The 23,693-nt window shown below is 32.2% G+C and overlaps 1 protein-coding gene across 1 annotated transcript in view; it reads left to right on the top strand.

Moving 5' to 3' along the window:
- Nucleotides 1-23,693, top strand: part of LOC129218153 (WD repeat-containing protein 17-like) — a 151,601-nt gene that overhangs the window by 102,801 nt on the left and 25,107 nt on the right. Inside the window, 7 exon segments of the mRNA XM_054852368.1 lie at nt 396-551; nt 10,470-10,534; nt 10,900-11,121; nt 11,278-11,377; nt 11,613-11,749; nt 18,179-18,290; nt 18,380-18,524. Of these exon segments, the coding sequence (XP_054708343.1) occupies nt 396-551; nt 10,470-10,534; nt 10,900-11,121; nt 11,278-11,377; nt 11,613-11,749; nt 18,179-18,290; nt 18,380-18,524 (937 nt within the window).

Raw genomic sequence — 23,693 nt, 5'->3', positions numbered from 1 at the left:
ATTTATTTTTTTGCTTTAACTATTGTTTTGTTTTGCATAAGTTTATTGTTATTAATACTTTCAGGCAATAATTGTGAATGTTTTAAAAGTTAAATTTGTTTCACTTAACAAAAAAAAAAAAAATGCTTTATGTGAAAACTGTTTAATATATATTTTTTTATTCTTTATAAGTGCAGTCTTTCTACTTAGGACTTGGTAGTTCAAATGGTTGAATAATTCAAACTAATGTATATTCTGAGAAGCACTTCTGTTGCTTCTTATGTTGGATTTGTGTATTTTAATTGAATTTTTAAAGCTTCTTTTTCTAATGCTTTAAATTTGTTAAAAATTAAGTATATTTTGATAAGTAAATGTTTTAACAAATTGATAATATTTATAATTTTTGCATCCTTTAGGCGAAAGCTTTAGAAAAGGAGTTAGCGAATGTTTCCTTTTTTGGATCTGGTGTGAACTCATGTGGAAAGCATGAAAACCTCATTAAAGCAGCTGAACTTCATTTGCTGACTGGTAATTTGAGAAAATACTGTGAAATGAAAATACAGCTTGGTGAGGTATTCAAATACTTTTTTCAAACTTTGTTTTCTGATTGATTCAATGAATCCAGAAGCCAGTCACCTGGGTTTTTCCATAGTAGATGACTGGTTTTCAGACTCATTGATTCAATTGAAATCATGAATTAGCTTTCATAAAATTCACTAAATGTAAAGTTATGTTTTGAGTGATATGTTTTGCAGTCTAATATTCCAACTTGTATTCCTCTTTCTGTTACTATAAAATACAAATTTCAAAAATGTGATGACCAGCAACAGGCGTTGGGCTACTCACTACAGCCTCTTCTGGTAAGCTGTTCCAAGTGCCCACTACCCTACTTAAGTAGTAATTTTCTCTCATCTCTAGGTTAGCCTAGGTTAGTAATTTGAATAGCTTAAAACAATGACCCATTGTCCTGCTTTCATTGCAAAAATTTTACCCATTTTCATTTTTCATTTTGATAAATATAAAACAGCTGAATTATGTCCCCTCTGACTCTCTTTTGCTCCAGGTTATACATATTAAGCCTTTTAAGTCTGGTATCATAATCTAAATCTAAAAGTTCTCTAACTAGCTTAGTAGTCCTTCCTTGAACACTTTCCGATAAAATAATCCAATCTTACATAGGGAGACCAGAAATTAACAGCATACTCCAAAAAATTTTAGGACAACGAGTGTTTTGTTCTGAAACACCCTAGTAATTACTGATTTCCAGCTTTTATTCAATCACTTTTATCAGTCTTGACGCCATGGAAAATAAAAAACGTTATTGGAAGTTTTTGTTCCGCTGCTTTTGATGGAGGAAATGAGTTTTTGCTTGTTTCGATAATGAGTACCATTTTTTTATACTTTGTGTGCCAGAATTCCCTACGAAGCTTCCGTTAAGCTTAGATCAGGCCTTTTGGCCGGCCAGTACAGTAATTTCATGAAATTAGCATCAAATCATGTTTTTGAAGTTTGAGAAACATGTAATTCCTACTTAGGAAAGTAGTCTCCATTCACTGTTAATGGTGCTTTTGGCTAAAAAAAAAAAAAAAATGTTGCTCAGTACATCAGCATATTTCCCAACATTCATTCTGCCCTGTACAAAAACTTTTGGAGTAGTTCCCGCGCATTGTGAAACTTCCTCAAGCCACTACTAAGTCACCTCCAAATGTTTGCTTTGAGATTTTTTTTCCTTCACAGAAATTGTACCATAAGTATCAAAAACTGTCCGTTCATTCTAATTAAACTTTTTCAAATCAGAAAAGCTTACATTATCTTACTTTTTAAATAATACATTTTGGTGCACTCAACCCTCTATCTCTTATGAACTTTTGTAAGAGTCAATCGAGAAATTAGTTTCACATAATGAAACTTTTTCCTTTTTGCAAAACATGTTGAACAGTTTGAGCACTGCATCCCAACTTGAATCACCATCTAATAAATATCTCTTGATGTTTTTTGGAGCAAGCTTGTCTAGCTATCATTTCATTCACATGTACAAAAACAGATGATAGTCTTCCTGTTCGTCTTTGTTTTCCATATTTGCCTGTATTTTTGGGAAAGCTGTAACTAACAGATCTCAATCAATTCAAATTTGTTGCAATTTGACATACAGTAAGTCATGAAATTTTTAAAGCTACCACTTTTCATAAATTTTTTAAGAAAGCGATTTGAGAAGCTTAATTTTTTAGTGCAGTGTGCTGAACAAAAAACATGAAAATTTTGCTTTTAAAAACTCACAAATCAAATTGTCCTTATAATTGTGTCCATATTACACATAAGTCTAAAGTCAAACTTTATTCTATAAATACTCAGTTGCTCTGCATTTCCAATAAAAGTAATAAAAATAGCTTCATTTACCATAAGTTTCCAGTTGTAATATTTATGTAACTTGTTGACTAAAAAGGAGTCAAGATTTGATCATTTTTCTTTTGTCCTTATAATTTTGACTACCACTGTACATAAATGCAGACAAATTTTCGTACATTTGTTTAAAATAGATCTATTGATAAACCAAAGCATTTTATTGGCTTTGTTACTTGCTATGTTTCTTTATTGACTAAAATTTAAGTCCTGATTTATTAAGACACCCATATCGATAACATTTTCTCCCTGACTATGTCTGACTAGTCACTGAACCCTGTAAATAATAACTTGTACACTTATTCCTGTGACCTAAATACAGAACTTGATATTTCCCTGTATTAACTGTGGTACTCTACTTATCTGTGCTTTTAGTAATATGATTTAAATCCTCTTGCAGCTGTTTTGCTTGTTCTTCCTTTTCTACACTCCTCATAGCTTTGAAACTATCAGTAAAACAATTCATGTTTTCATGAATATCATTCATAAAAATAATAAACAAATGGAACCTGAAACTGATCCTTGAGAAACCCCACTTAAAATATCACTACATTCCATCTGAATTAACCTTACAACTATTTTTTGTTTTCTTCCAAGTAGCCTATTTCTAATCTGAATAAAAATGTTTCCTCCTATTGCTAATTTCAGCTAACTTGCTGATCAGAGCAACATGCTGTACCTTATCTAAAGCCATGGTAACCTTGTCACAGAAATGCAATAAATTTGTAGCACATAGTTTAGGTCTCCTGAATCCATTCTATAAACTAGTCAAAAACCATTAATCTCTAAGAAATTTTTAATCTTGATTTTGATCAAAGTTTCAAAAATTTTACAAATTATTGAAGTTATACTTGCAGTTCTATTATTTCCTTTTTTACCTTTAGACCCTTTCTTGAAGAGCTGCATTATATTAGCCAGCTTCCAGTAATAAAAAAACAGAATTTCTATGGTTGTGATGTAGTATAGACTTTTGTAGCAGTAGTAGAACAAAATGATGATCTCATAATATTAAATACCTGCCAACTCTACTGGTTTTTGCAGGAGCATTTCTCTCGATTGTGTATGTAATGTAAGAAACTTGCATTTAATTGTATTTTGTTGAATTTTAAAAAAGTTCTATTTTTCCCTAAATAACAATGAAAAATGTGATATTGCTGTGTGTCTCAATCATCTGCTGATTTTTTTCCAGTAAAAGTTGGCAAGTATGATAGTAATTACTCTAGTAAATATGTGAATCTCTCTGTGAGATTAAATCACTGCAAATGATTACCGAAATCATTGTTAAGTTTTTTAATGATAAAGCTCTATATTGAATAAGGAAAGAAACCTAAACAGTTACATTGAATAATTTTAAGGATAAATGATTCCTACAAAACTGAGTTTTCATTTTATCATTTAAAAGGAACTATGTTATATTACTTCATTATATCATTTTAAAATGTTGAAGTTATCCTATATTTCCTATATTTAACCAAAACTCCAAATTCATCATGCATTAGAAAAACTGTCCTATGTTTCCTATATTTGAGTGTTCTCTCCATAGTTTTTTGACTGACCATTTCTTATGAAATAACATTAACTAGATGAAAAAGTTTTTGTCACATGGAATCAAGCGTTGGTTGTCAAACACATGCTGGGAAAAGTTCACTCCAGCACAAACTTATTCAAATGATTTGAAGCATAATACCATTGAATTTGGTCCAAACATAAATGATAAAAAAGATCTTAAATGTACATCAATAAATAATCAAATGAACATAACAAAGCAATATTTTCTAATATATGTAAAACTGCAGTGTCCATATGTTCGCTACCACAAAATTTGAGAGGTACTGTCAAACAGAATGATTATTTGCCACTTTTTTATCATGTCATTTCTCCTCATATTTTTCACCAATCGGTTTGATTATTTAATGCAACATAGGCACACATATTAGCTTAAATTTTACATAAGTTATTGTGGAGGGAAGATATAATAGTTCTTTTGTAGCACTTACTCATCTCACATATGGGGGTGACTAAGTGCGATCCATCTTTTCTCCTCTGAAATCTATTAGAAACGATCGCTGGCAACTTCTTACGCTTCACAATTAATCTCCTTTATATATTTGCTATTATAAGTTGTTTTTTATGAGTGTATCTTAAAATTTTTAAAATAAAAAAAACAATACATATGACAAGATTATCTTTATTGAAGCTACTCTTCTAAATTCTTTTTTAAAAAAACTGCAAATTTGAGATAGTAAGTAATTCTCTCTCCAGTCAATCTGAAGTTAAAATCCCATAAAATTTGTTGTCATTTTGGTAGAGGTTTGGGAGGAGCAATATTCTTCAGGATTTGTTTCTTTTCATACCACAAAACATCAGAGGTATCAGACCCTTCGAGAACTGTTCGTTCACTTTTATCCAAGCATATCAAGCATGCCTTGTTTCTACTATCAAATTTAGAAATAATTTGATCCGGGTACATTTTTCCTTTATATTTTACTACAACAAAGTCTTTTTTCTCAGAACCAGTGTTTTATGCGTTATTGACAAGCTCTCTACTTGTCAACAGTTGTCCAGAAACTGTTGTAGATGAGTGAAAAACATTAAGGGCATCAATAGCAGGATCTCTACTTGTCAACAGACTGCTGAAGATGGGTAGCCGTCATGTAGTTTGTCCGATTCATCCTCAGACAAGATTTGAATCCCTAAAAAAGGGTATCTTATAGAAGGGAAGTTACTTTCTCTTTCAGCATTTGAGATATTACTTCCATGCACATCTTCATTCCTTGAATCAGTTGATTCACTCACTACCAATTTCGATTGCAGCTTTGTTTTTTTTTTTTTTGTTGTTGCTGGCAATCGACTCTGCTAGTGCCTGAAGTGCAAGGCAGAGGATCACTGTTTGAGGGTATCTGCAGGTTTTCTGCTATGATCCCTTTTCCTGGAGTCATGTTATTTTTTTTTTGTCTTCACATGTTTCTGGAGCAGGATTAGCTAAACACTGCTTCTTTTTTCGAGTCAAAGCAATTTGGTACCGTACACTTTCATTGCTTCACCAGCAGAAATGTTCCTACTTTTGATTTTACTTATTACTTCTCCTTTGAATAGTTTATGTGTGTAAGGACAGCCTCCTACTTCCTTTTCATAAATCCGTAGCATCTGCAAAACACAACAACATTACAAAAAAAATTTAAATGCTCCAGAAACTTAAAAATTACTTAAAATACTACAAAACGATGTGGTACCTAGTCACCTCACACTTCATCAAAAATTGAGTTATTATGTACAATTCTTTACCCAAATTAAAAATTTCCCTCCTATTCTTTTGTCAGCTAGTTTGCTGAGCAGAACAACATGTGGTACCTTATTGAAAGCTTTTTGAAAATCAACATGAACAACATCTACACACTTTTTGTTATCTAAAGCCTCGGTAACCTTGTCGGAGAAATGCAATAAATTAGTGGCTCACAATTTACCTTTCCTGAAACCATATTGCAAACTAGTCTACAGATTATTCGCCTCTAAGAAATTCATAATCTTGGTTTTGTTTAAATTTTCAAAAATTTTACGAACCACTAAAGTCAAACTTACAGCTTTAACTGCCTGCACTAGTCTTTCTTGAAGAGTGTCGTTATGTTAACCAACTTCCAGTCCTCTTACTCTGTCCCTGAGTTATAAGAAGCATTGAAATTGTATAGAATAACATCCACTAATTCTTCTGAAAATTACTGCTTTATAAAATGTTTGGATATATATTATCAAGTCCCATAGCTTTAGTTTCCTTATTTTTTTTTTTTTTTTCAAATGAAATAAAACGTCCTCCCTGGAAAACACAAAATCTTCAACTGTACAATAGTTTGCTTCTTACAAGTTTCAACTGTTGAGATACAGTTATCATTTAAAACACTAGAAAAAAACGTTTTTTGAACATTTGCTATATCCTTATCAATGTGAATCAAATTTCCATACTCATCAAACAGTGGCCCAATTAGACTGTTTTGTGATAATAAAATCTGTGTTAATAAAATATTTTCTGCAAGTATTACATACGTAAAAACTCAATTGAATGATCCTTGAAATAGAACAGCTCCAAAATTTAAACTATCAATAATTTATTAGTGTAAACTATAAGTATATACAGAAATATGGTTTTGCCTAAAGTTAGTTTCCTTTGAGAAACGTGTGTGCAAATAAAGCACAATATTTTAGTGTTTCATGTTATATGCGGTGTTACTCCAGTACACTGCATTAAAATGTTGTGATTTCTAAAAATATGTTTAAATATATTCAATACTTTTTGAAGAACTGATGTGGGAACAAGTTATCTTTATTCTTTTGAAGCAGCATTACATTAAACAAAACTGAGCATGTAAGGTAACTGAAATTAGTTGTTGTATCCGAATCAAGTAGACAAAGGAACACTGGATACCCAACATTGGGTATCCCGGAAAGTCACTCTCTTGTGCATACCTAATCTTCACTGTGTGGATAAAGTTGTCCATTACTGGCTGACAATGGTCAGTTACCTGATGTAAGTGGTCAATTACTGACAAATTCTCCTTTTTTAACTATTATTGAAAATACAGTAAACTCCCGATTATCCATTCGAGCGGATTATCCACAAGTCAATCAACAATCGGGAACATTTATTTTCGCATTAAAAAGCAAATACAAATGGTTGTTTTTCTGTCAAAAAATTGTAAATTTCAACTCGGTTGCTTTGTTTTATTTATTTATTTATTTTTTGTGCTTTCTTCACCGTACTTACTCTTGTTCTTCACTGATGTTGAGTTCAGTTGTGCAAATATACAAAACATTTTTGCTCTACTGTACATATTTTCACCGTTTGAAGAAAGTAGTATGCATCAATACAGCTAAGTTTTGGGGGAAAGGCTACTTTTACTTTATTTATTTTTCATTTTAGCCTTTTTAAGGTTTATCTAAGCTTTCTATTATCTGCGGCTCTTGTGCCACTCAGTTCCGCGGATAATCGGGAGTTCACTGTAATTTCAACTAAAGTAAATAAAACAGAAAAATGATTAATTATTGTAAATTTGGATATATTTAGTATTTATCGGTGCATAGACAAATTTTCAATTTTTTTTCTTGTGGTTTCACCTGTGAAACAAAAAAAAAAAAAAACTTGTATAAACTTTCACTAAATGACTAAATGTTCAATTACTGGCAGTTCATCATATATATATATATATATATATATATATATATATATATATATATATATATATATATATAAACATCAATAGAACAAAAAACACACAAGGTTAAAACATAGATAAATGACAGAGATGAAGCCAGTACTCTTCAGCAGTGGGAACTTCATCCTGTGGTCGAAAGACCAAAAATTTTACACTAAAATAAAAATAGGATGTCCAGTTCCAAAAAAATCAACATTCAGGATTACATTGGGCAAATATTAATTTTAATTAAAATTAATATTGAATCCAACTGTGAAACCACCATTTATGATAAAAGACGTGAGTTTTGTTTCAAAGTTAACTGTCTGCGAAGTTTTTCTTCTTGCCTCAGTGAAAATTTTTTTATCTGCATCATAGTTTCACAAGCCATCAGAATCAAAAGAATTTGCAACACCATTACAACTTTCAACCACGAAATTTTTCTACTTAAAAATAAATTACTTGAAAACAATTTCCCAAATACTCTCATCAACAATGTTTTCACTGGTATAGCATTTGATCAACACTTTGCCTGAATGTACACCGTTTCACTGCTTCTAAAGAAATGACTTTTCTTTAGCAAACCACAACACATGGACTTTAGTTAATGATGCTTTAAGAAATTAGTTTTTCGGTCAACTTTGTTTGTTTTATGGAACTGTTTTTATGGATAAATATCTTTTTATTTGAATGGATCTATGTTTCATCGACTGGAATGAATACTGACTTGCGGGACACTGTACTAAGCTCTCACCTGGAATATTAGGTAAGATCTTTGAATTTCTGCTGGTGGTACGGTGGAGGACTATTATTGATAGCCATTGGCTTCTAGTTGAGACGAAACCCCAGTGTATAGTTTTAGGTCCTAATTCCAGGAAATCTGTGTTAATTTTTCGCATATGGTGCGTTTAGCCCTATCTATTACTGAATGCTAGCTTTTTCAGAACTGGACATCCTCGCTTTAGTTTTTAGTTTAAATTTTGGATCTGTTGACCTTAGGATGAAGGTTCCACTGCTGAGGAGTTCTGACTTCATCAACTTAGTCTTATTGTTAGTTTTAGTATTCTTATTTGTTTAATTTTATAAATCATTTATATGTTTATTTTTTGCATTTTGTAATATATATATATATATATATATATATATATATATATATATATATATGTGTGTGTGTGTGTGTGTGTAATATGAAAAATTCTGTGCTAGGCCTTTTCCATATTAAGTTCTGTTCACTTATATGTCAGTGCGTATGAGTCACAGACATTATTTATTACACACTTAAATGCTTCTCAGACCATATATGGTTATGTTCTAGGCTCAGATGTGTTTTCCCTTAAAGTACCTACCAGACACTTTTTTCCCTCCAGACTTAAGCCAGCCTCTGTCTGCGGTGCAAAGCCCAATAGTATTTCGTTATTACAATCTGCTCCTCCTATATAGATCATGTGAGATCACATGATCAAGGGATAATTATCTGTAATCTTTTAATGATATTTCCTATATAAAAATCGTAGCACAACTAAACAAGGGGGTTAGTTAAGAGAAGTTCCTGCTGGTATATTCAATGTAAAAATAAAGATGTTGTGAATGTAGCTTTGTCCTCTTCCTACGTGGTAGATTATCACGGCACAACACTGCAACTTGCGAAAATCAAAATTTGTAATAAGAACCGAGGGACGGTTCTTACATATATATATATATATGTATACAGGGTATATCGGTACCGCATTTACAGACTTTCAGGACAGATAGAGTACACCTAGACGATGGGAAATCACATAGCAATGCATGGTTGGAAACACTTTCCTGACGCGATAGTGAAGACACAAAGCACAAGAAAGACAGGACACGAATAAGAGGAGAAAACATGTTTATAGTTTTTAATACAGCAAAAATGCTGGTAAGTTTTCGTCTGGTGTACATGATAGGTGTTGCTACCTAAACTAAATCTAAGCATTTCTTCCAAAACTACAAATTTTATTTGAAGGTTTTTGACTCATAACATGGAAAGTTTTTCATCAAAGCTTACAAAACTTTCAAAAAGCTTGACAGCATACATGAGAAGCATAATACTAAAGTTTGAAATGAGAATGTGGAAAATTTGATAAAATACGGACATTTAACAAGTTTGTAACATTTGCTTCCAATTGTTCATTGTGATTCATGATAAAAACAGCTTATTTGCAAACAATCCCTTGCGATTCGTAGCCTATCCAAGAGTAATTCAAATTTGGCTCATTAGTTTGCTGATAACTTTCTAAATTTTTGCGATATTGAAATGGAATTTTTTTATGAGTTAAGGAATTTAGTTGGATATTAGATGATGAAAGTTATGAATTGATATCTTTTACGCATGCGCAGTGATAAATTAATTGCTTTAAATGTCCATATTTTATCAAACTTTCAACATTTTAATTTCAAATTTTAGTGTTATGCTTCTCCTGTATGCTGTCAAGTTTTCTGAAAGTTTCGTAAGCTTTGATGAAAAACTTTGCATGGTATGAGGCAAAAACCTTCAAATAAAATTGGCAGTTTTGAAAGAAATGCTTATATTTTCGTCAGTGGTACATTCTCAAAAGTATGAAAGATGATTGTACATAGTAAGCTAAACAATTTCTGAAATTTACAGCTTATTTTGAACTATTTATGATGAATGATGACCAAAAAACATTTTTGTTTTCCTAAATTTGTTACTGACCCCCCCCCCCCCCCTCAAATGCAAGGGTGATATAATTTTTATTGGAAATTGACTGCTGGAGCATACCTGTTATGTTACAAAAGTTTAAAGCAATTGGTCTTTTATATCTTGAGAAATCTTTGAAAATGTGAAATTTTGAAAGTGTCCCAATACTTTTGGTCATATAGTGTATACGTATATATATTTATATACATATAAATTTCTTATAGTGGTTGGAAGCAATTGCTGTATCTCCTGGAGTATCTATAAAGTATTGGAATGAACTCTGTAACAGGTTAGTATATAGTCAGATTTACTATTTAAGAATCATTTAAAAATTAACTTTCGAAACTTTTAACTGTCTAAAGTTTTAAAATTACTAATCATATAATTATTTATCTTTTGAACAAGCTTTTATTTTTGCTGATTTTAGTATTCTTCATCTTTTCAAAATACGAAATCATTTTTACTGAAATATAAAAAAAGTTACTCAAAAAATATGATTGAATATTTTTAGTTCAAAGTATGAAAAATTATTGCAATAGTAACCTATATTGTAATATGAGCTTTATTGAATGCATGTGAATTTTGTTTTTTAAACTTTGTCCCCTGAAAGAGTTTTCTGATATCTTCTAACACTTGCGTGCTTTTTAAATTTAGGTGGTTAAACGTACTGATGGCTGAAAATAGTAGTTTAGTTCCTCCAATATGTATTGCAACAAACAAAAGTGATGAACTAACAAAATTTTATGTGCAGCAGAATTTTATAGAAAAGGCACATATCACATCTATTGCTATTTCTGAGGGTTTAATGCAACAATGCCCCGTTATGAAAGCTCAGAAAGCATCTGAAAATAATATTGAAGAAAAATCAAAGGACAAGTAAATATTAGTTTCTTTTAATTGCATTGTTTCTCTCCTATAGTCATAACTTTTTTTTTAAATTTGTTATCCAATTTATAAGTAACTTTTTGTTTGCATTATATATATTTTCTTTTTTTCCCCATTTTGCTAATGTTTCTTTTTTTATTTGAAAAGTTTAGTTCTTGAAACTCTAAAATGCTTAGCTGAAAGATGTATGCTTACTGGATACCCTGTCAGAGCAGCATGCTGGTATCTTTCTGATAGTCAAGTTCAGGTATAAAAAAAATACACATGCAAATTGAATTGTGTAGTATACTTTTTAGTTGTATTTCGTTCTGAAAAAATCTTTATTTTTATTTAGAAAATACAAGTAGAGTAGTTTAGTAATAAAAATAACATAGATGAACTAATATATTTATAGTTAGAAGGTTGCCATAGTTGTAAAAAGAAAAAAGAAAAGAAAATCGTTTCTGTTTCGTTTATTTTTTTGTCTTTTGTTTGTTTCTTAGAATGCACTGTATTGTCTCATAAGAGGTAATGAGCTGGAACTTGCTGTTAGTTTTTGCATCAGCTGGGATGTGAAGAGTCCATCTTTGAAAACTGCTTTAACATATCTTGCTTGGAGATGCGTTCAAAAAAACAATTGGTTAAGTACCAAACTAAAACTTATTCTCCATTTCTTGTTCTAATTTATAGTCATGTATACTAAAATTATGTCTTTGCTTAGATACTCTAGTACAGGAGTTGGCAATATTTCAATCTCTACCTGCTAATTGCTCTCATGAACTAATGTAGGTTACAAGTAGAGATATTGCTAGGGTTTTTATTTATTTATTTATTTTTTCATTATTATTTTTTTTTTTTTTTTGAAGGTTAGAATATACTCCTTAATATTTTTTTAAAGTATAAATACATTTTGTATGAGCCCTGTGGCAGAATTTTATTTTACTTTCATCAACAAATTTTCAGGACCTAATCTCTTTCTGCATGAATGCTCTGTGAAGTGAAAAATGAACTAATGGACAAACTTAAGTGCAATTCATTTCAAAAGTAAAACATTTATTTATTTATTAACAAATATTGCACAACTTCTTGTTTAAGTAAATTCATTTGTATAAAAACGAAAAGGGTAAGAGCTCAGTATCGGGGCTTCCAACAGATTTTCAGTTTTTGCTAGAGAAAAAAAAGGGACCTTGAGCTGAATATATATGATTAAAAATATTAACACCATGGTAACAGCAATTGTAAGTGGAGAAGACCATCAAATCTAACCAAAAGCAATGTAAATTATTATGCTAATGTATGTAATGCTAATATAAATTCTTATGTTATAGCAGGGGTTGATTGCTTAAACAGAGATGCCACTCTCATATTTAAGTTTTCAGTCTTAATCTCTTAGCACTTATCTGTAGTTCTTAATACCAGAAAAATACAGATGCAACACCTATTCACTATTCAAAGAAATAAGATAGGAAGAAAAAATACTTCTTGATTAAAATATGCATTACAGTTCAGAGGAAAAAACCCTCCCCCAAAGAAAAAAGAAAAAAACTAAAACATGTATATGATTTGAAAAAAATAAATAAGGATCACCCCCTCCTCCTCCCATAAAAAAACTGAATTAAAATATGCATTACACAACTATAATGAAGTATCCCCCTCCCCCCAAAAGGAAAATGAATTTAAATAAAATATGCATTACAGTTTGAAAAAAAAAAAAAAACCTAAAACATGAATGTGATTTGGGGCAAAAATGAATAAATAATGGTCACCCTCCCATAAAAAAACTTATTTAATATATGTAATACACAATATTATAAACAAAGTATCCCCCTCCCCCCCCCAAAAGGAAAATAAATTCAATTAAAAAACACATTTTCATCAGAACAAATCGAAAATTCAATCACCCCCTAGAAGAAAATAGAGTTTTATTAAAATACTAAAGCAAAATTAATAGTCTAAGATCTGGCTGCAGAATTCTACACTAATCAAGTATAAAGTCAAAATCAAATTTTTATATTACATTATGAAAGGGGCAATGTGTTTTGGCTAGGTCGCCTAACAAGAAGTACCCGCAAGTATTTTTTATTAAATTAATATTGTTTGACATTTTGGGGTAAAAATGATGCATTTGTTATTGAAATAAACTATACTCTACTTTAAAGAAATATACCTAAAGAACTTGAAAAGTTATGGTTTCCATTGCGCAACTGGCCACTACCTATTCGCAGCCACATGTAAACTGGTACTATTGGTGCATATTTGTGCACTCATGAAGTATACTCATCATTTATACATCAAATTAAAGATAATTTTTTTCTGAATGTGATAAACTAAGGTTGCTTATGGAAAAATGGCCGCAAATTGGGGTTGCCAGCTGTTGAAGATTGCTTAGAATGAAAGAGTTAGCGCTTTACAATATTCATTCGACAGGGATGGCGATAGCCAGCTCTACACATGGGTGTATCCAGAGGGGGGCAAGGTTGGGCAGCTCCCCCCCACCCCTACTTTGAAAATAAAAAATATTTAGAATTAAAAAAAATTAATTGACAGTTGTTTCAATTCCTAAATTCATCAAAGAGTTCAGATGTAGTAACTTGTTCCTGAGTTTGAAAGTATATAATACATCTTCTTTGGGAGCTCACTGAAAAGAGAAAGTAATTGGTATTTAGTTGGTTTAATACTGCACTCATTTTAGAATTTCATTGCTTCCAAAATCTTGAAATAAAAAAGGGGGGGGGGTGCTAAAAACCAGTTCCCTAACTGCCCAAATGATGGACTTTTTCAGGTGCACCCCGAGCTTCAAATTTTATCAGAGTGGAAACTCTCAATGGGCCGAATAGAATTCCAAATTTCTCTGAATGATCATAAATTTGCCTAATTGAACTCTAAGTTTTGCCGAAGAATATTTTTATCATATCATCAAACAAAACTTTCTGAATGGTGATATTTTTGCCATATCGTGAAACAATATTTGCCGAACTTGCCCATCAGGGCTTCCCTACGGCTACCCCTCCCCCCCTCTCCTTTCATGGTTGAGCTGGGTATGACCCTTGGTTTACGAGTTTTGAAAGTCATCGCACATCTGTCAATTGTTAGTGTTCTCAACCAACTGTGTAAACAGTAGTAGAAACAAATTTCAAATGCTCCAAAAGAAATAAAATTAATAAATTTTTGTTGGTTACATTTAAAATACCATATACATATAACATGTATTCCTTAATAAAAGATAAAACGTCTTTCATCTATAAAATTAGAATAAAAGATTAATATTTGTAAAAGAATATGATCCCAGTTATTTATGAAAAGACAATTATATTATACAGAAAATGTTTCCGAGAAACAAGAAAATTATTTAAATATTTTTACAATACAAATTAATTTTACAACCAAGGGTGTATCCAGCTCAACCATGAAAGGAGGAGGGGGGCAGCCGTGGGGGAGCATTGATGGGAGGACACTGTGACCTCCCAAAAATTTTCTTATTCGGCAAATTTTGTTTGAGGATATGGCAAAAATATCATCATTCAGAAAGTTTTGTTTGGCGATATGATAAAAATATCATTCGGCAAAATTTGGAGTTCCATTCCTCGAATTATCATCATTCGGGGAAATTTAGAGTTCCATTCGGCCCATTGAGAGTTTCCCCCTGATAAAATTTAAAGTTCGGGGCACACCTAAAAAGGCCCATCATTTGGGAAGTTAGGAGACTGGTTTTTAGCCCCCCCCCCCCCCTTTTTTATTTCAAGAGTTTGGAAGCAATGAAATTCTAAAATGAATGTGGAATTAACCCAACTAAACGCCAAATATTCAGTAAGTTACTACGCCCTATAGCCAGGGCTAAGGCAGAAATACATGAAATACACCACCAACTCAGTCAATTCCAGCCAAGGATGACAACTGTTTACAAAGTAACATTTGATTTTGTATTTCGAACTGGAATGAAGGGGAAAAAAAACAAAATTTCAAAGTTGAGGACTGCAGTTTCGTGCTTATTAGCACTCATCAGCCCGGCATAGGTTTCCACCTCCAGCTCAATCACTCCTATGCCGGGCTGATGAGTGCTGCTAATAAGCACGAAACTGCAGTACTCAGCTGGAATTGACTGAGCTGGCGGTGTATCTCATGTAAACACCAATTACTTTCCCTTTTCAATGAGCTCCCAAAGAAGATGTATACACTTTCAAACTCGGGAACAGGTTACTACATCTGAACTCTTTGATAAATTTAGAATTTGAAACAACTGTCAATTATTATTATTTTTTTAATTCTAAATATTTTTTATTTTCAAAGTTTGGAGGGGTTGGGTAGCTGCCCAACCTTGCCCCCCTCTGGATACGCCCATGTGTAGAACTGGCTATCGCCATCCCTGTGGAACGAATATTGTAAAGCGCTAACTCTTTCATTCTAAGCAATCTTCAACAGCTGGCAACCCCATTTGCGGCCATTTTTGCACAGGCAACCTTAGTTTATCGTGTTCAGAAAAAAAATTTGCTTTAATTTTATATATAAACGATGACTATACTTTATGAGTGCATAAATGTGCACCAATAGTACCCATTTACATGTGACTGCGAATAGGTAGCAGCCATTTGCGCAACGACTTTTCAAGTTCTTTAGATATATTTCTTTGAACTAGAGTACAGTTCATTTCAATAACAAATGTGTCATTTTTACCCCAAAATGTCAAACAATATTAATTTTATAAAAAATACTTGTGGGCACTTCTTGCTGGGCAACCTAGCCAAAACACATTGCTCCTTTCATAATGTAATATAAAAATTTGATTTGGACTTTATACTCGATGAGTGCAGAATTCTGCAGCTGGATCTTGTACTATAATGCACTTAAAGAAAAAAAGAAATCCCACCCTGCCCTCTCCCTCATGTGAAAAACAAAATTTAAATCAATTACTGGAGCAAACAAAATTTCCCTTTCCATACAAAAAAAAAATTAATTTAGAATATGCATTTTGAAAAAAATCTATAACTCCTCCAAAGAGAAAAGATTTTCATTCATATAAGCACCCCTATCTGAGTAAGGATTAGTCAGCCCACAAAATTTATGAAGTAATCTATCTGTTTTCTGTTGCTGCAACCTACGACACTGCAAATAAGCCATTTTTTAAGGACTTAAATTAATTTTTCAACAGAGGTGAAAAAAAGCTTGAAAAGAAAATAAATCGGCACAAGTCTTTCACACAAACAAACACAATTGTCTGTTGCCGAGCCAATGCGAAACCACTCATTGATCAACACTAGGTTGCTTTAAAATCGCTCCACGTGGAGAAAAGTTCTGGATAGAACCGGTTTTTATCCATGTCATATCTCCCGATCTTGGATGTTGCAGACTACCACAGTCATCAATGATCTCTTGATTTGGCATTCGCCAAAGTTTTTTTTTGCTGTAAAATGTCGCAATTATTTTATTTTCGCAGAAAATCAGGCCTTTTCCTTATTTCGTAGTCGAGCCACATTTTTTACTATGAAACAGCTATCCTTTGTATTGTTCTGCAGAATGATTTTATTGCTGACTTTTTTTCCCCTTTCCCTATTTTCCCCTCTTAGTGCAAAATCTTTCTGCACAAACTCGCTCTCATTCTGCGACAATGTCATCCTGTCGACAGCTTTCTGCCACAGGGTGTATGAGTGGCATGTGGGAAGACTATAATAGGTAATCAATTCCTTCAAAAAGTGAAAAATGAAATGGACTATGTCATTGAAAAAAAATATGTTATAACAGGAAATATCCAACGTTGTTTAGCACAAATAAACAGATTTCAGAATACACGTGTTTCGAGGTTTCAAGGAACCCCTTTTTCAATTCAAAGGTGTGAGCTTCTAGATGTAAAGACACCCAGTAAAAGCAATGAAAATGGACAGCAGACAGTTTAAATATCAAAATAAGCAATAACAAAAACTAAACAAGACAAAACGGAACTCAAAGTCAATATTTAACACGTGTATTCTGAAATCTGTTTATTTGTGCTAAACAACGTTGGATATTTCCTGTTATTCCTCGGCACAAAGGTATTTATTTATTGCTTAAATGTGTTATAATTTGGTTTTTAGCATTTAGAATGTTAGATATTCTGAATTTAAAAAATAACAAAATATTGGTGAGTTATTTTTATTTATTTATTTATTTTTCGCAATTTTAAATTTATTCTTATAATACAAAGCTTGAAAATATGCTTAACTACATTGTTGAGGTGTATTTCCAGATTTCAGTGTATGAAATAAACTTGTAGAGGTGTTACAAATGTTATTTTTACATATGGAAATATTTTCAAAAAAATAATCAATATTTAATGTATTATTTTGTAGTCTTTAAAATCAAAATTAAGTGTTTGGAGGACAAACTTAGTTAAAAAAATAATTCCAATTGAGTAATCAGAATAAATTAATGAGTTTTTATGACTGACTTAATAGTTTAAATAAATAGTTCACTAAGTATTTTTGCATTGTTTATTTATATGTATGCCATCCATCTTGACTATGATAAACATCATTAGTGGTGTTTTAATTAAATTTTTCATTAATCAAAATTGACTGTTGATAAAATGATTAATAATAAGTTGATCATTTTCAGATGAGGATAGTTGTCTATAGTTCCCCAAAATATTCATCTTATTAATGGTTAAAGTATACTCCAAACTTTGATTGTAAATTGTTCCTACTTTTCTATCTCATGTAATTTGCATTTTTGTAGAAAGTTTGAGAATATGTGAATTATTATTTTTTAACATCCACTCAAAAAGATAAGAGTTCTCACGTGTTTATGACTTAACAAAAGATTTGTCATTCAACTACTTGAGTGATTGGTTGTTAATATAAAGGCATTTTCATCCTTTTCCAAAATGCTGCTAGAAAAGATAATTGCTTACCTTCATCTACTACTGTGGAATCTATCATCATAGCTTTTGTTCTCAATTGTAACTTCAATCTGTTAAATTAATTCATTAATAAAAATTGAATGCCATATCACTTATGTAATGACTATGTTTACAAAAATTTTTATCAATTAACTATAGCAATATATATATATTATATAATGATGTATTAAACTTCTATAGGGAGCTTGCCATAGATATTCTTGATATAAATCCTGATACGGAACTAGAAAAAATAAGAATCTGCATTAGTTGTGGGTTATCATTCCCTGAAAGAGATGATCTACATAAGAAGGTTAGTTATTTTAATTGGCATTCAACGAATAAGCTTTGCATTTTCACTATAACAATCTGGATTTTTAAAATTTTATTATAATTATTAAGGCTGGTTTGATGACTGTCAAAGAGTGTGGAATGTATGAAAATACAGAATCCCATGATGATAATTGCTTGTTCAAAATAGTACAATACAGTTTATTATCAGATAATCCAAGGAAAGGGCTTGATGTTGGATTGAAATATGTTAAAGGTATGCATTAATGTTCTTCAAAATCTCCTTTTTTCTTCATTAAATCCATTTACTGTTGTTGCTAAAAGGTAAAGATAAACAATTGGTTTTTTAAAATTGATTTTTTTTTCCACTTGGGCATATAACAGCCATGCTACAACGTAAAATTAAAATTTCTTGAAGTAATTATGTTTTTCAAAGTTTTTGCATTTCATAGTTAATCATTTGCCAGTTTTCATCTTGATCCTTGTGTTGACTACTAATGTAATAGTTTCATAATATTTGCACATACAGTGCAATCTCATTCATCTGAGCTAACTGGGACCAAATGCAATCTGGAGAATCAAATATCTAGGTCAACTGGATCATAGGCAAAACCAATCCTTAAATAAACTGACTTACAATTTATTACTATAGAAAAACATGTTCTGTTAAAAAATTACATAGAATTGTTTACAAGGCATTTAAAAATGTATAAATATGTTTCTACGTCATTCCTTTAGAAAGCATTGTTTAACTCTATTCAGTTTCAAACATGAGTGGCATTTAGATGAAGCAGGCTTTATCATTAGGAAAAGATCAACATGAATAGTGAAAACTCTGCATGCTTATAGTTATGTCCTTGTTTATCCTAATGAAAAGTTATTATCTCTGTGAACATTTTTTTTTTAATCTACAAATTTGATTTGGATAATGTGGAGATCTGAGTAAACGAGGTTCTACTGTATCGGTGGTCAACCTTTTTGGTTGGAATGCCACTATCTGGCAAAAAAAAAAAAAACTATGCCTGCGCTATTAATTTTTCCAACGTACTGTACCAGTAATAAAGCATGTTTTTATTTTTTTTAATTTTCAAAAAGTCTTCACATGCCAATTACAGCTCTGACCTATTGTACTGTGACACATGTACCGCAAGTTGGCCATCCATGTTCTACTCTATTCAAACTTCTTTAAAATAATTTTTATTATTTAAAAGTTTTGTTTCTTGCTAAAAAATAATATTTTGTTATATCTGTAAGAAATTTACATGAAACCATTTTGTTGTTCTAAAAATAAAAAAAATTACGTACCTCTTTTCCTAATTACACTGTATGAAAAAATTTATTTTTATTTTTATTATTTTTTTTTTTTTTTTTTTTGGCATTGAGTTAAATAGCTCATTCATATCGAGTTTGATCTGCTAAACACAAATAGGTCATTCCACACAGATTCAACGGATGAGTGCGCTCGACCATTTTTAATTTTTTTTGAAACTCATATCCCAAAAAGATGCATATGAATGATGTTTAAAACCACTTTTATTTTTTCTCTAACCTTAACCCTTGATTTTTTAGGGGTCATCAAAAGTGATTTTCGCAGTCGAAAATGGGACTTTTTGACCTTTGCATTTTGACCAAAATCTATTTGAATTACATTTGTGGCAGTTAATTTTACGCTTTGATGTTAAAGTGCATAAGATGAGTCTTACATGATGAGTTACATGGCTGTAACTTAATAATTAAAATAATGGCAACAGGTTAAAGTTCAAGGTCAAATGTAAAATTTTTACTCATTTTAAAGGGGGATAACTCGCGTAGGGGATGGAAACACAAAATGAAATATGGCAAAAAGTAATCACTGGAACCATGCTAATAAGAATATGTAACTGTTGCTGTGTGTTTTCTTACCCTTTATTGGTTACAGCCCCTCAAAGATCAGAAAAATGACAAAAAATGACATTTTTAGGCCCCTGTAAACCAAAAGGGGATGGAATTAAAAATAAAATTTCTCGGCTAATTGAATATTTCATTCAAGTACTGTACATATTATATATATTGTTTTGTGTATTTGGTTTGTAAAAAAGGTACAGGTCTTTGAAATTGAGCAATTTTGCTAGTTAATTTACGCACCAAAACAGAAATAAAAAGTGTGAAAACTTCATTGCACTTTCTTAAATGGCCTGTATAATATATTATACTGAAAAAAACATATTTTAAGTATAAAAAAAAACTTTTTTAATTTGATAACTTAGAAATATTTGGACATGAATGAGTCGTTCATACTTGATTGACAGCTTAAATAGTTAATTTATAGACCATCTACACACACAAATTTTCAATACACACAAACATATGATCTGTACATTAACTTATCTAAATTGCCTTAAACATATGGAAAAACATTATATATACAAAATTTAAATTTTAAAAAGTGCATTTTTTATTTCTTGTTTGAGGTGTAGTTTTGAAAAAATGAACTCACCTAGTAGTCCCATAGTCGTAATGGTGACTCAAGTATATGGCGTTTTGGAATGCTTTACCAAGGCACATTCATAATTTGATACTTTGAAAATATACTAAGAGCAAGACAATGACAGGGGTTCTAAATTTAGTGATCAACACAAGCTATGTAATAACTTTTTTGACAAAAATGGGCATTTTCTTTTGTTAGTCTTTATAGTAACACACTATTCTTTAGTGATGGGCATAATCGAGTACTCATAATCGAATCACTCGATTATTCAAAATCATTCGAGAACTCGATTATCATGAGTTCTCGATTATCGTATCTCGAGTTCTCGATTATCACTTTTCGAGTTCTCGAGCGATGAACTTCTCGAGTTCTCGATTATCACTTTCCGAGTTCTCGAGTGATGGACTGCTCGAGTTCTCGATTATCACTTTCCGAGTACTCGAGCGATCAACTGCTCGAGTTCTCGTTTGTCCTTTCCGAGTGATCGAGCGATCAACTGCTCGAGTTCTCGCTTTGAACTTCTCGAGATGTTGAGTTCTCGAGATGTTGAGTTCTCGAGATGTCGAGTTCTCGAGATGTTAAGCTCTCGAGATATTGAGTTCTCGAGATCTCAATCACTCGAGCAGTGTAATTTTTGATCGATTTGAGAATCGAATGAACCTCTCAATATAGTTGACTTCTGACAGGGGTGCCCACCTTGGAAGATGGGGATCGTGGCGCAGACTGCGCCATTGACATTTTTAGGGAGAAGGGGTGTTTTAAGGGGTATTTTTCTTATTTTTTGGGGGGCTCTGTGATATTGAGGGGGTGCGCCCTAACGTCAGGGGGCACCCCTGCTTCTGAAGTGATTCAATTGCAGGGGTGGATCCGTCATTTAGGGGGTCAGAGGTCTGGCTTTGAAAAGTTAATGATTTTATTTATGAATGGTCATTGTTTTTGTTGCCTTCCGAAAAGATATGCATTGAGACTCTTTAACCCTTCCCCCAGAAAAATTTGGAGTGACGGGTTGAGCTGAGGTGCCCACAGGGGAGGTGGGTCATAGCGCAGACTGCGCCATTGAAATTCTCAGTGGACGTTAATCTTTTTTAGGGAATGTCCTTTTTGAGGGGGGGGGTGTTTTGAGGGATATTTTTCGCTTTTTTTTCGGCGGTGGGGTTGGTCTATGCGATATTGAGGGGGGTGCCCTTGTCCTCAGGGCGGGTGGGCACCTCTGCTTCTGAAGAGTTTCAGTTGCAGGGGCGGATCCGTCATTTAGGGGGGTCAGAGGGCTAGCTTTGAAAAGTTAATGATGCTTCATTCGAATAGTTTTATAATTGAATGTATGCTGTTGAATGCTTGATTATCAAATGATCATTTGGGATGCTTTGGTAGTCTAATGATATGTTTGGTGGAAGTGGGCACGCTAATAAGGTTCCAACTTGAGAGGCATTAAAATTAAAATTATATTTCAGGTAAAAAGGTGGAATACTTAAGTTGAAAACCTGAGGGAAGTCTTTCCCCCTTACGTCCACCTTCGACTATACCATTAGGTAATGATACAAGTGTAACAGGCAACAACAAACGTTTTAGAGCCCAACTATACAGATTACTGCAGACACGTGTTTCGGGGTTTCAAGGAACCCTTTTTTCAACGCAAAATAGTGAGATTGTGGATGTAAGGACATTACTGGATGTCTTTAGGGACCATTCATTAATTACGTAAGGGTCCCGAGAGGGAGGGGAGCTTCAAACCCATTCTCACGCAATATTTTCCAAGTTGATGTTTTACATTTGAAATTGTGCAGTCAAGTGGTTTGACGGGAATTATATATTTTATTTGCGTTTGGAAAATAAAAAACTTATTAGGATGAGCTGTTTTTTATTTGTTTTACGAAGAATGAATCGTGTAAAACATGATAAAAGAATCGCACTATGCATAGCATGTTTTATTTTTAATAATTATCGCATCATACACAAAAAAAAAAAAAAAAAAATGTCGAAAAAACATTCAGTCTAGATTCCAATTTTTTAGTAAATATTTCATTGCACAAAAAGGATTAATTTAATAATAGTGAATTTAATTTCGATTCCCAGTGATGTTAGATTCGTTATTTTATTGTTTTGAAAAACGGAATGGAATCAATCTTACCTAAGAATAGGGGGAGCGGTTTGAAAAATCTTACATACTTTTACATGGTGGGAGGGGGGTCAAAAAAATGCCAAAATCATCCTTACGTAACTAATGAATGGCTCCTTGCACGCAAAAGCTTACTATTTTGTTGAAAAAAGAGTACCTTAAAAACTCCAAAGCACGTTTCAGCAGTACTCTGTATATTTGGGATACAAAACGTTTGTTATTTCATGTTACTTCTCGGCACTAAGGTATTTACTTATTCCTTAATAAAACAAGTGGTTTACTTCTTGTGTAATTCCTTCCTATGGGTGCAAATAAGAGGGGAGGGAGGGGGAGTTTCGACGCAAACTGCGGGATTGTAATTTTTAGGGGATTTTGTCTCATTTGGGGGTGTTGCTCTTCGGGAAGAGCTTCATAGGTGGTGCGCCTTCGCTCTTGGGATGGATAGATTTGGAATGATTTTAAAATACAATGAATGCTTTTCGCTTGCTTTATTCGAATGGGGTTATAGTTGAATGTTTGGCGTCGAATTTTCGATAATTGAGAGATTCCTTAATAATCAAACGATATTTTTCGAACGAAAATTGTTTATTATCATATGAGCGGATTTATGGAGGGGTGTGTGTTGTGTGAGTGGCGGATACAACGGGAAAATCATGGGGGTCATGTCCCCCCACCCTAAACTGTCGACAACAGTATCCGTACACATTGTGTTCAAACACTTCATGCATAAAATGTCAACGATGACAGTATCTTTTCATCTCATTAATTATTTTTCAAAGTAAATATTTGAACTACTACTTCGTTTCATTGCTCATGAAATTAATTCGCAACGTTTATTCCCA

The sequence above is a fragment of the Uloborus diversus genome, chromosome 3 (genome assembly GCF_026930045.1).
Source record: "Uloborus diversus isolate 005 chromosome 3, Udiv.v.3.1, whole genome shotgun sequence".
In the NCBI taxonomy this organism is placed as follows: Eukaryota; Metazoa; Arthropoda; class Arachnida; order Araneae; family Uloboridae; genus Uloborus; species Uloborus diversus.
Note: the sequence above shows the minus strand (reverse complement) of the source record. Positions and strands in the feature narration are given on the sequence as shown.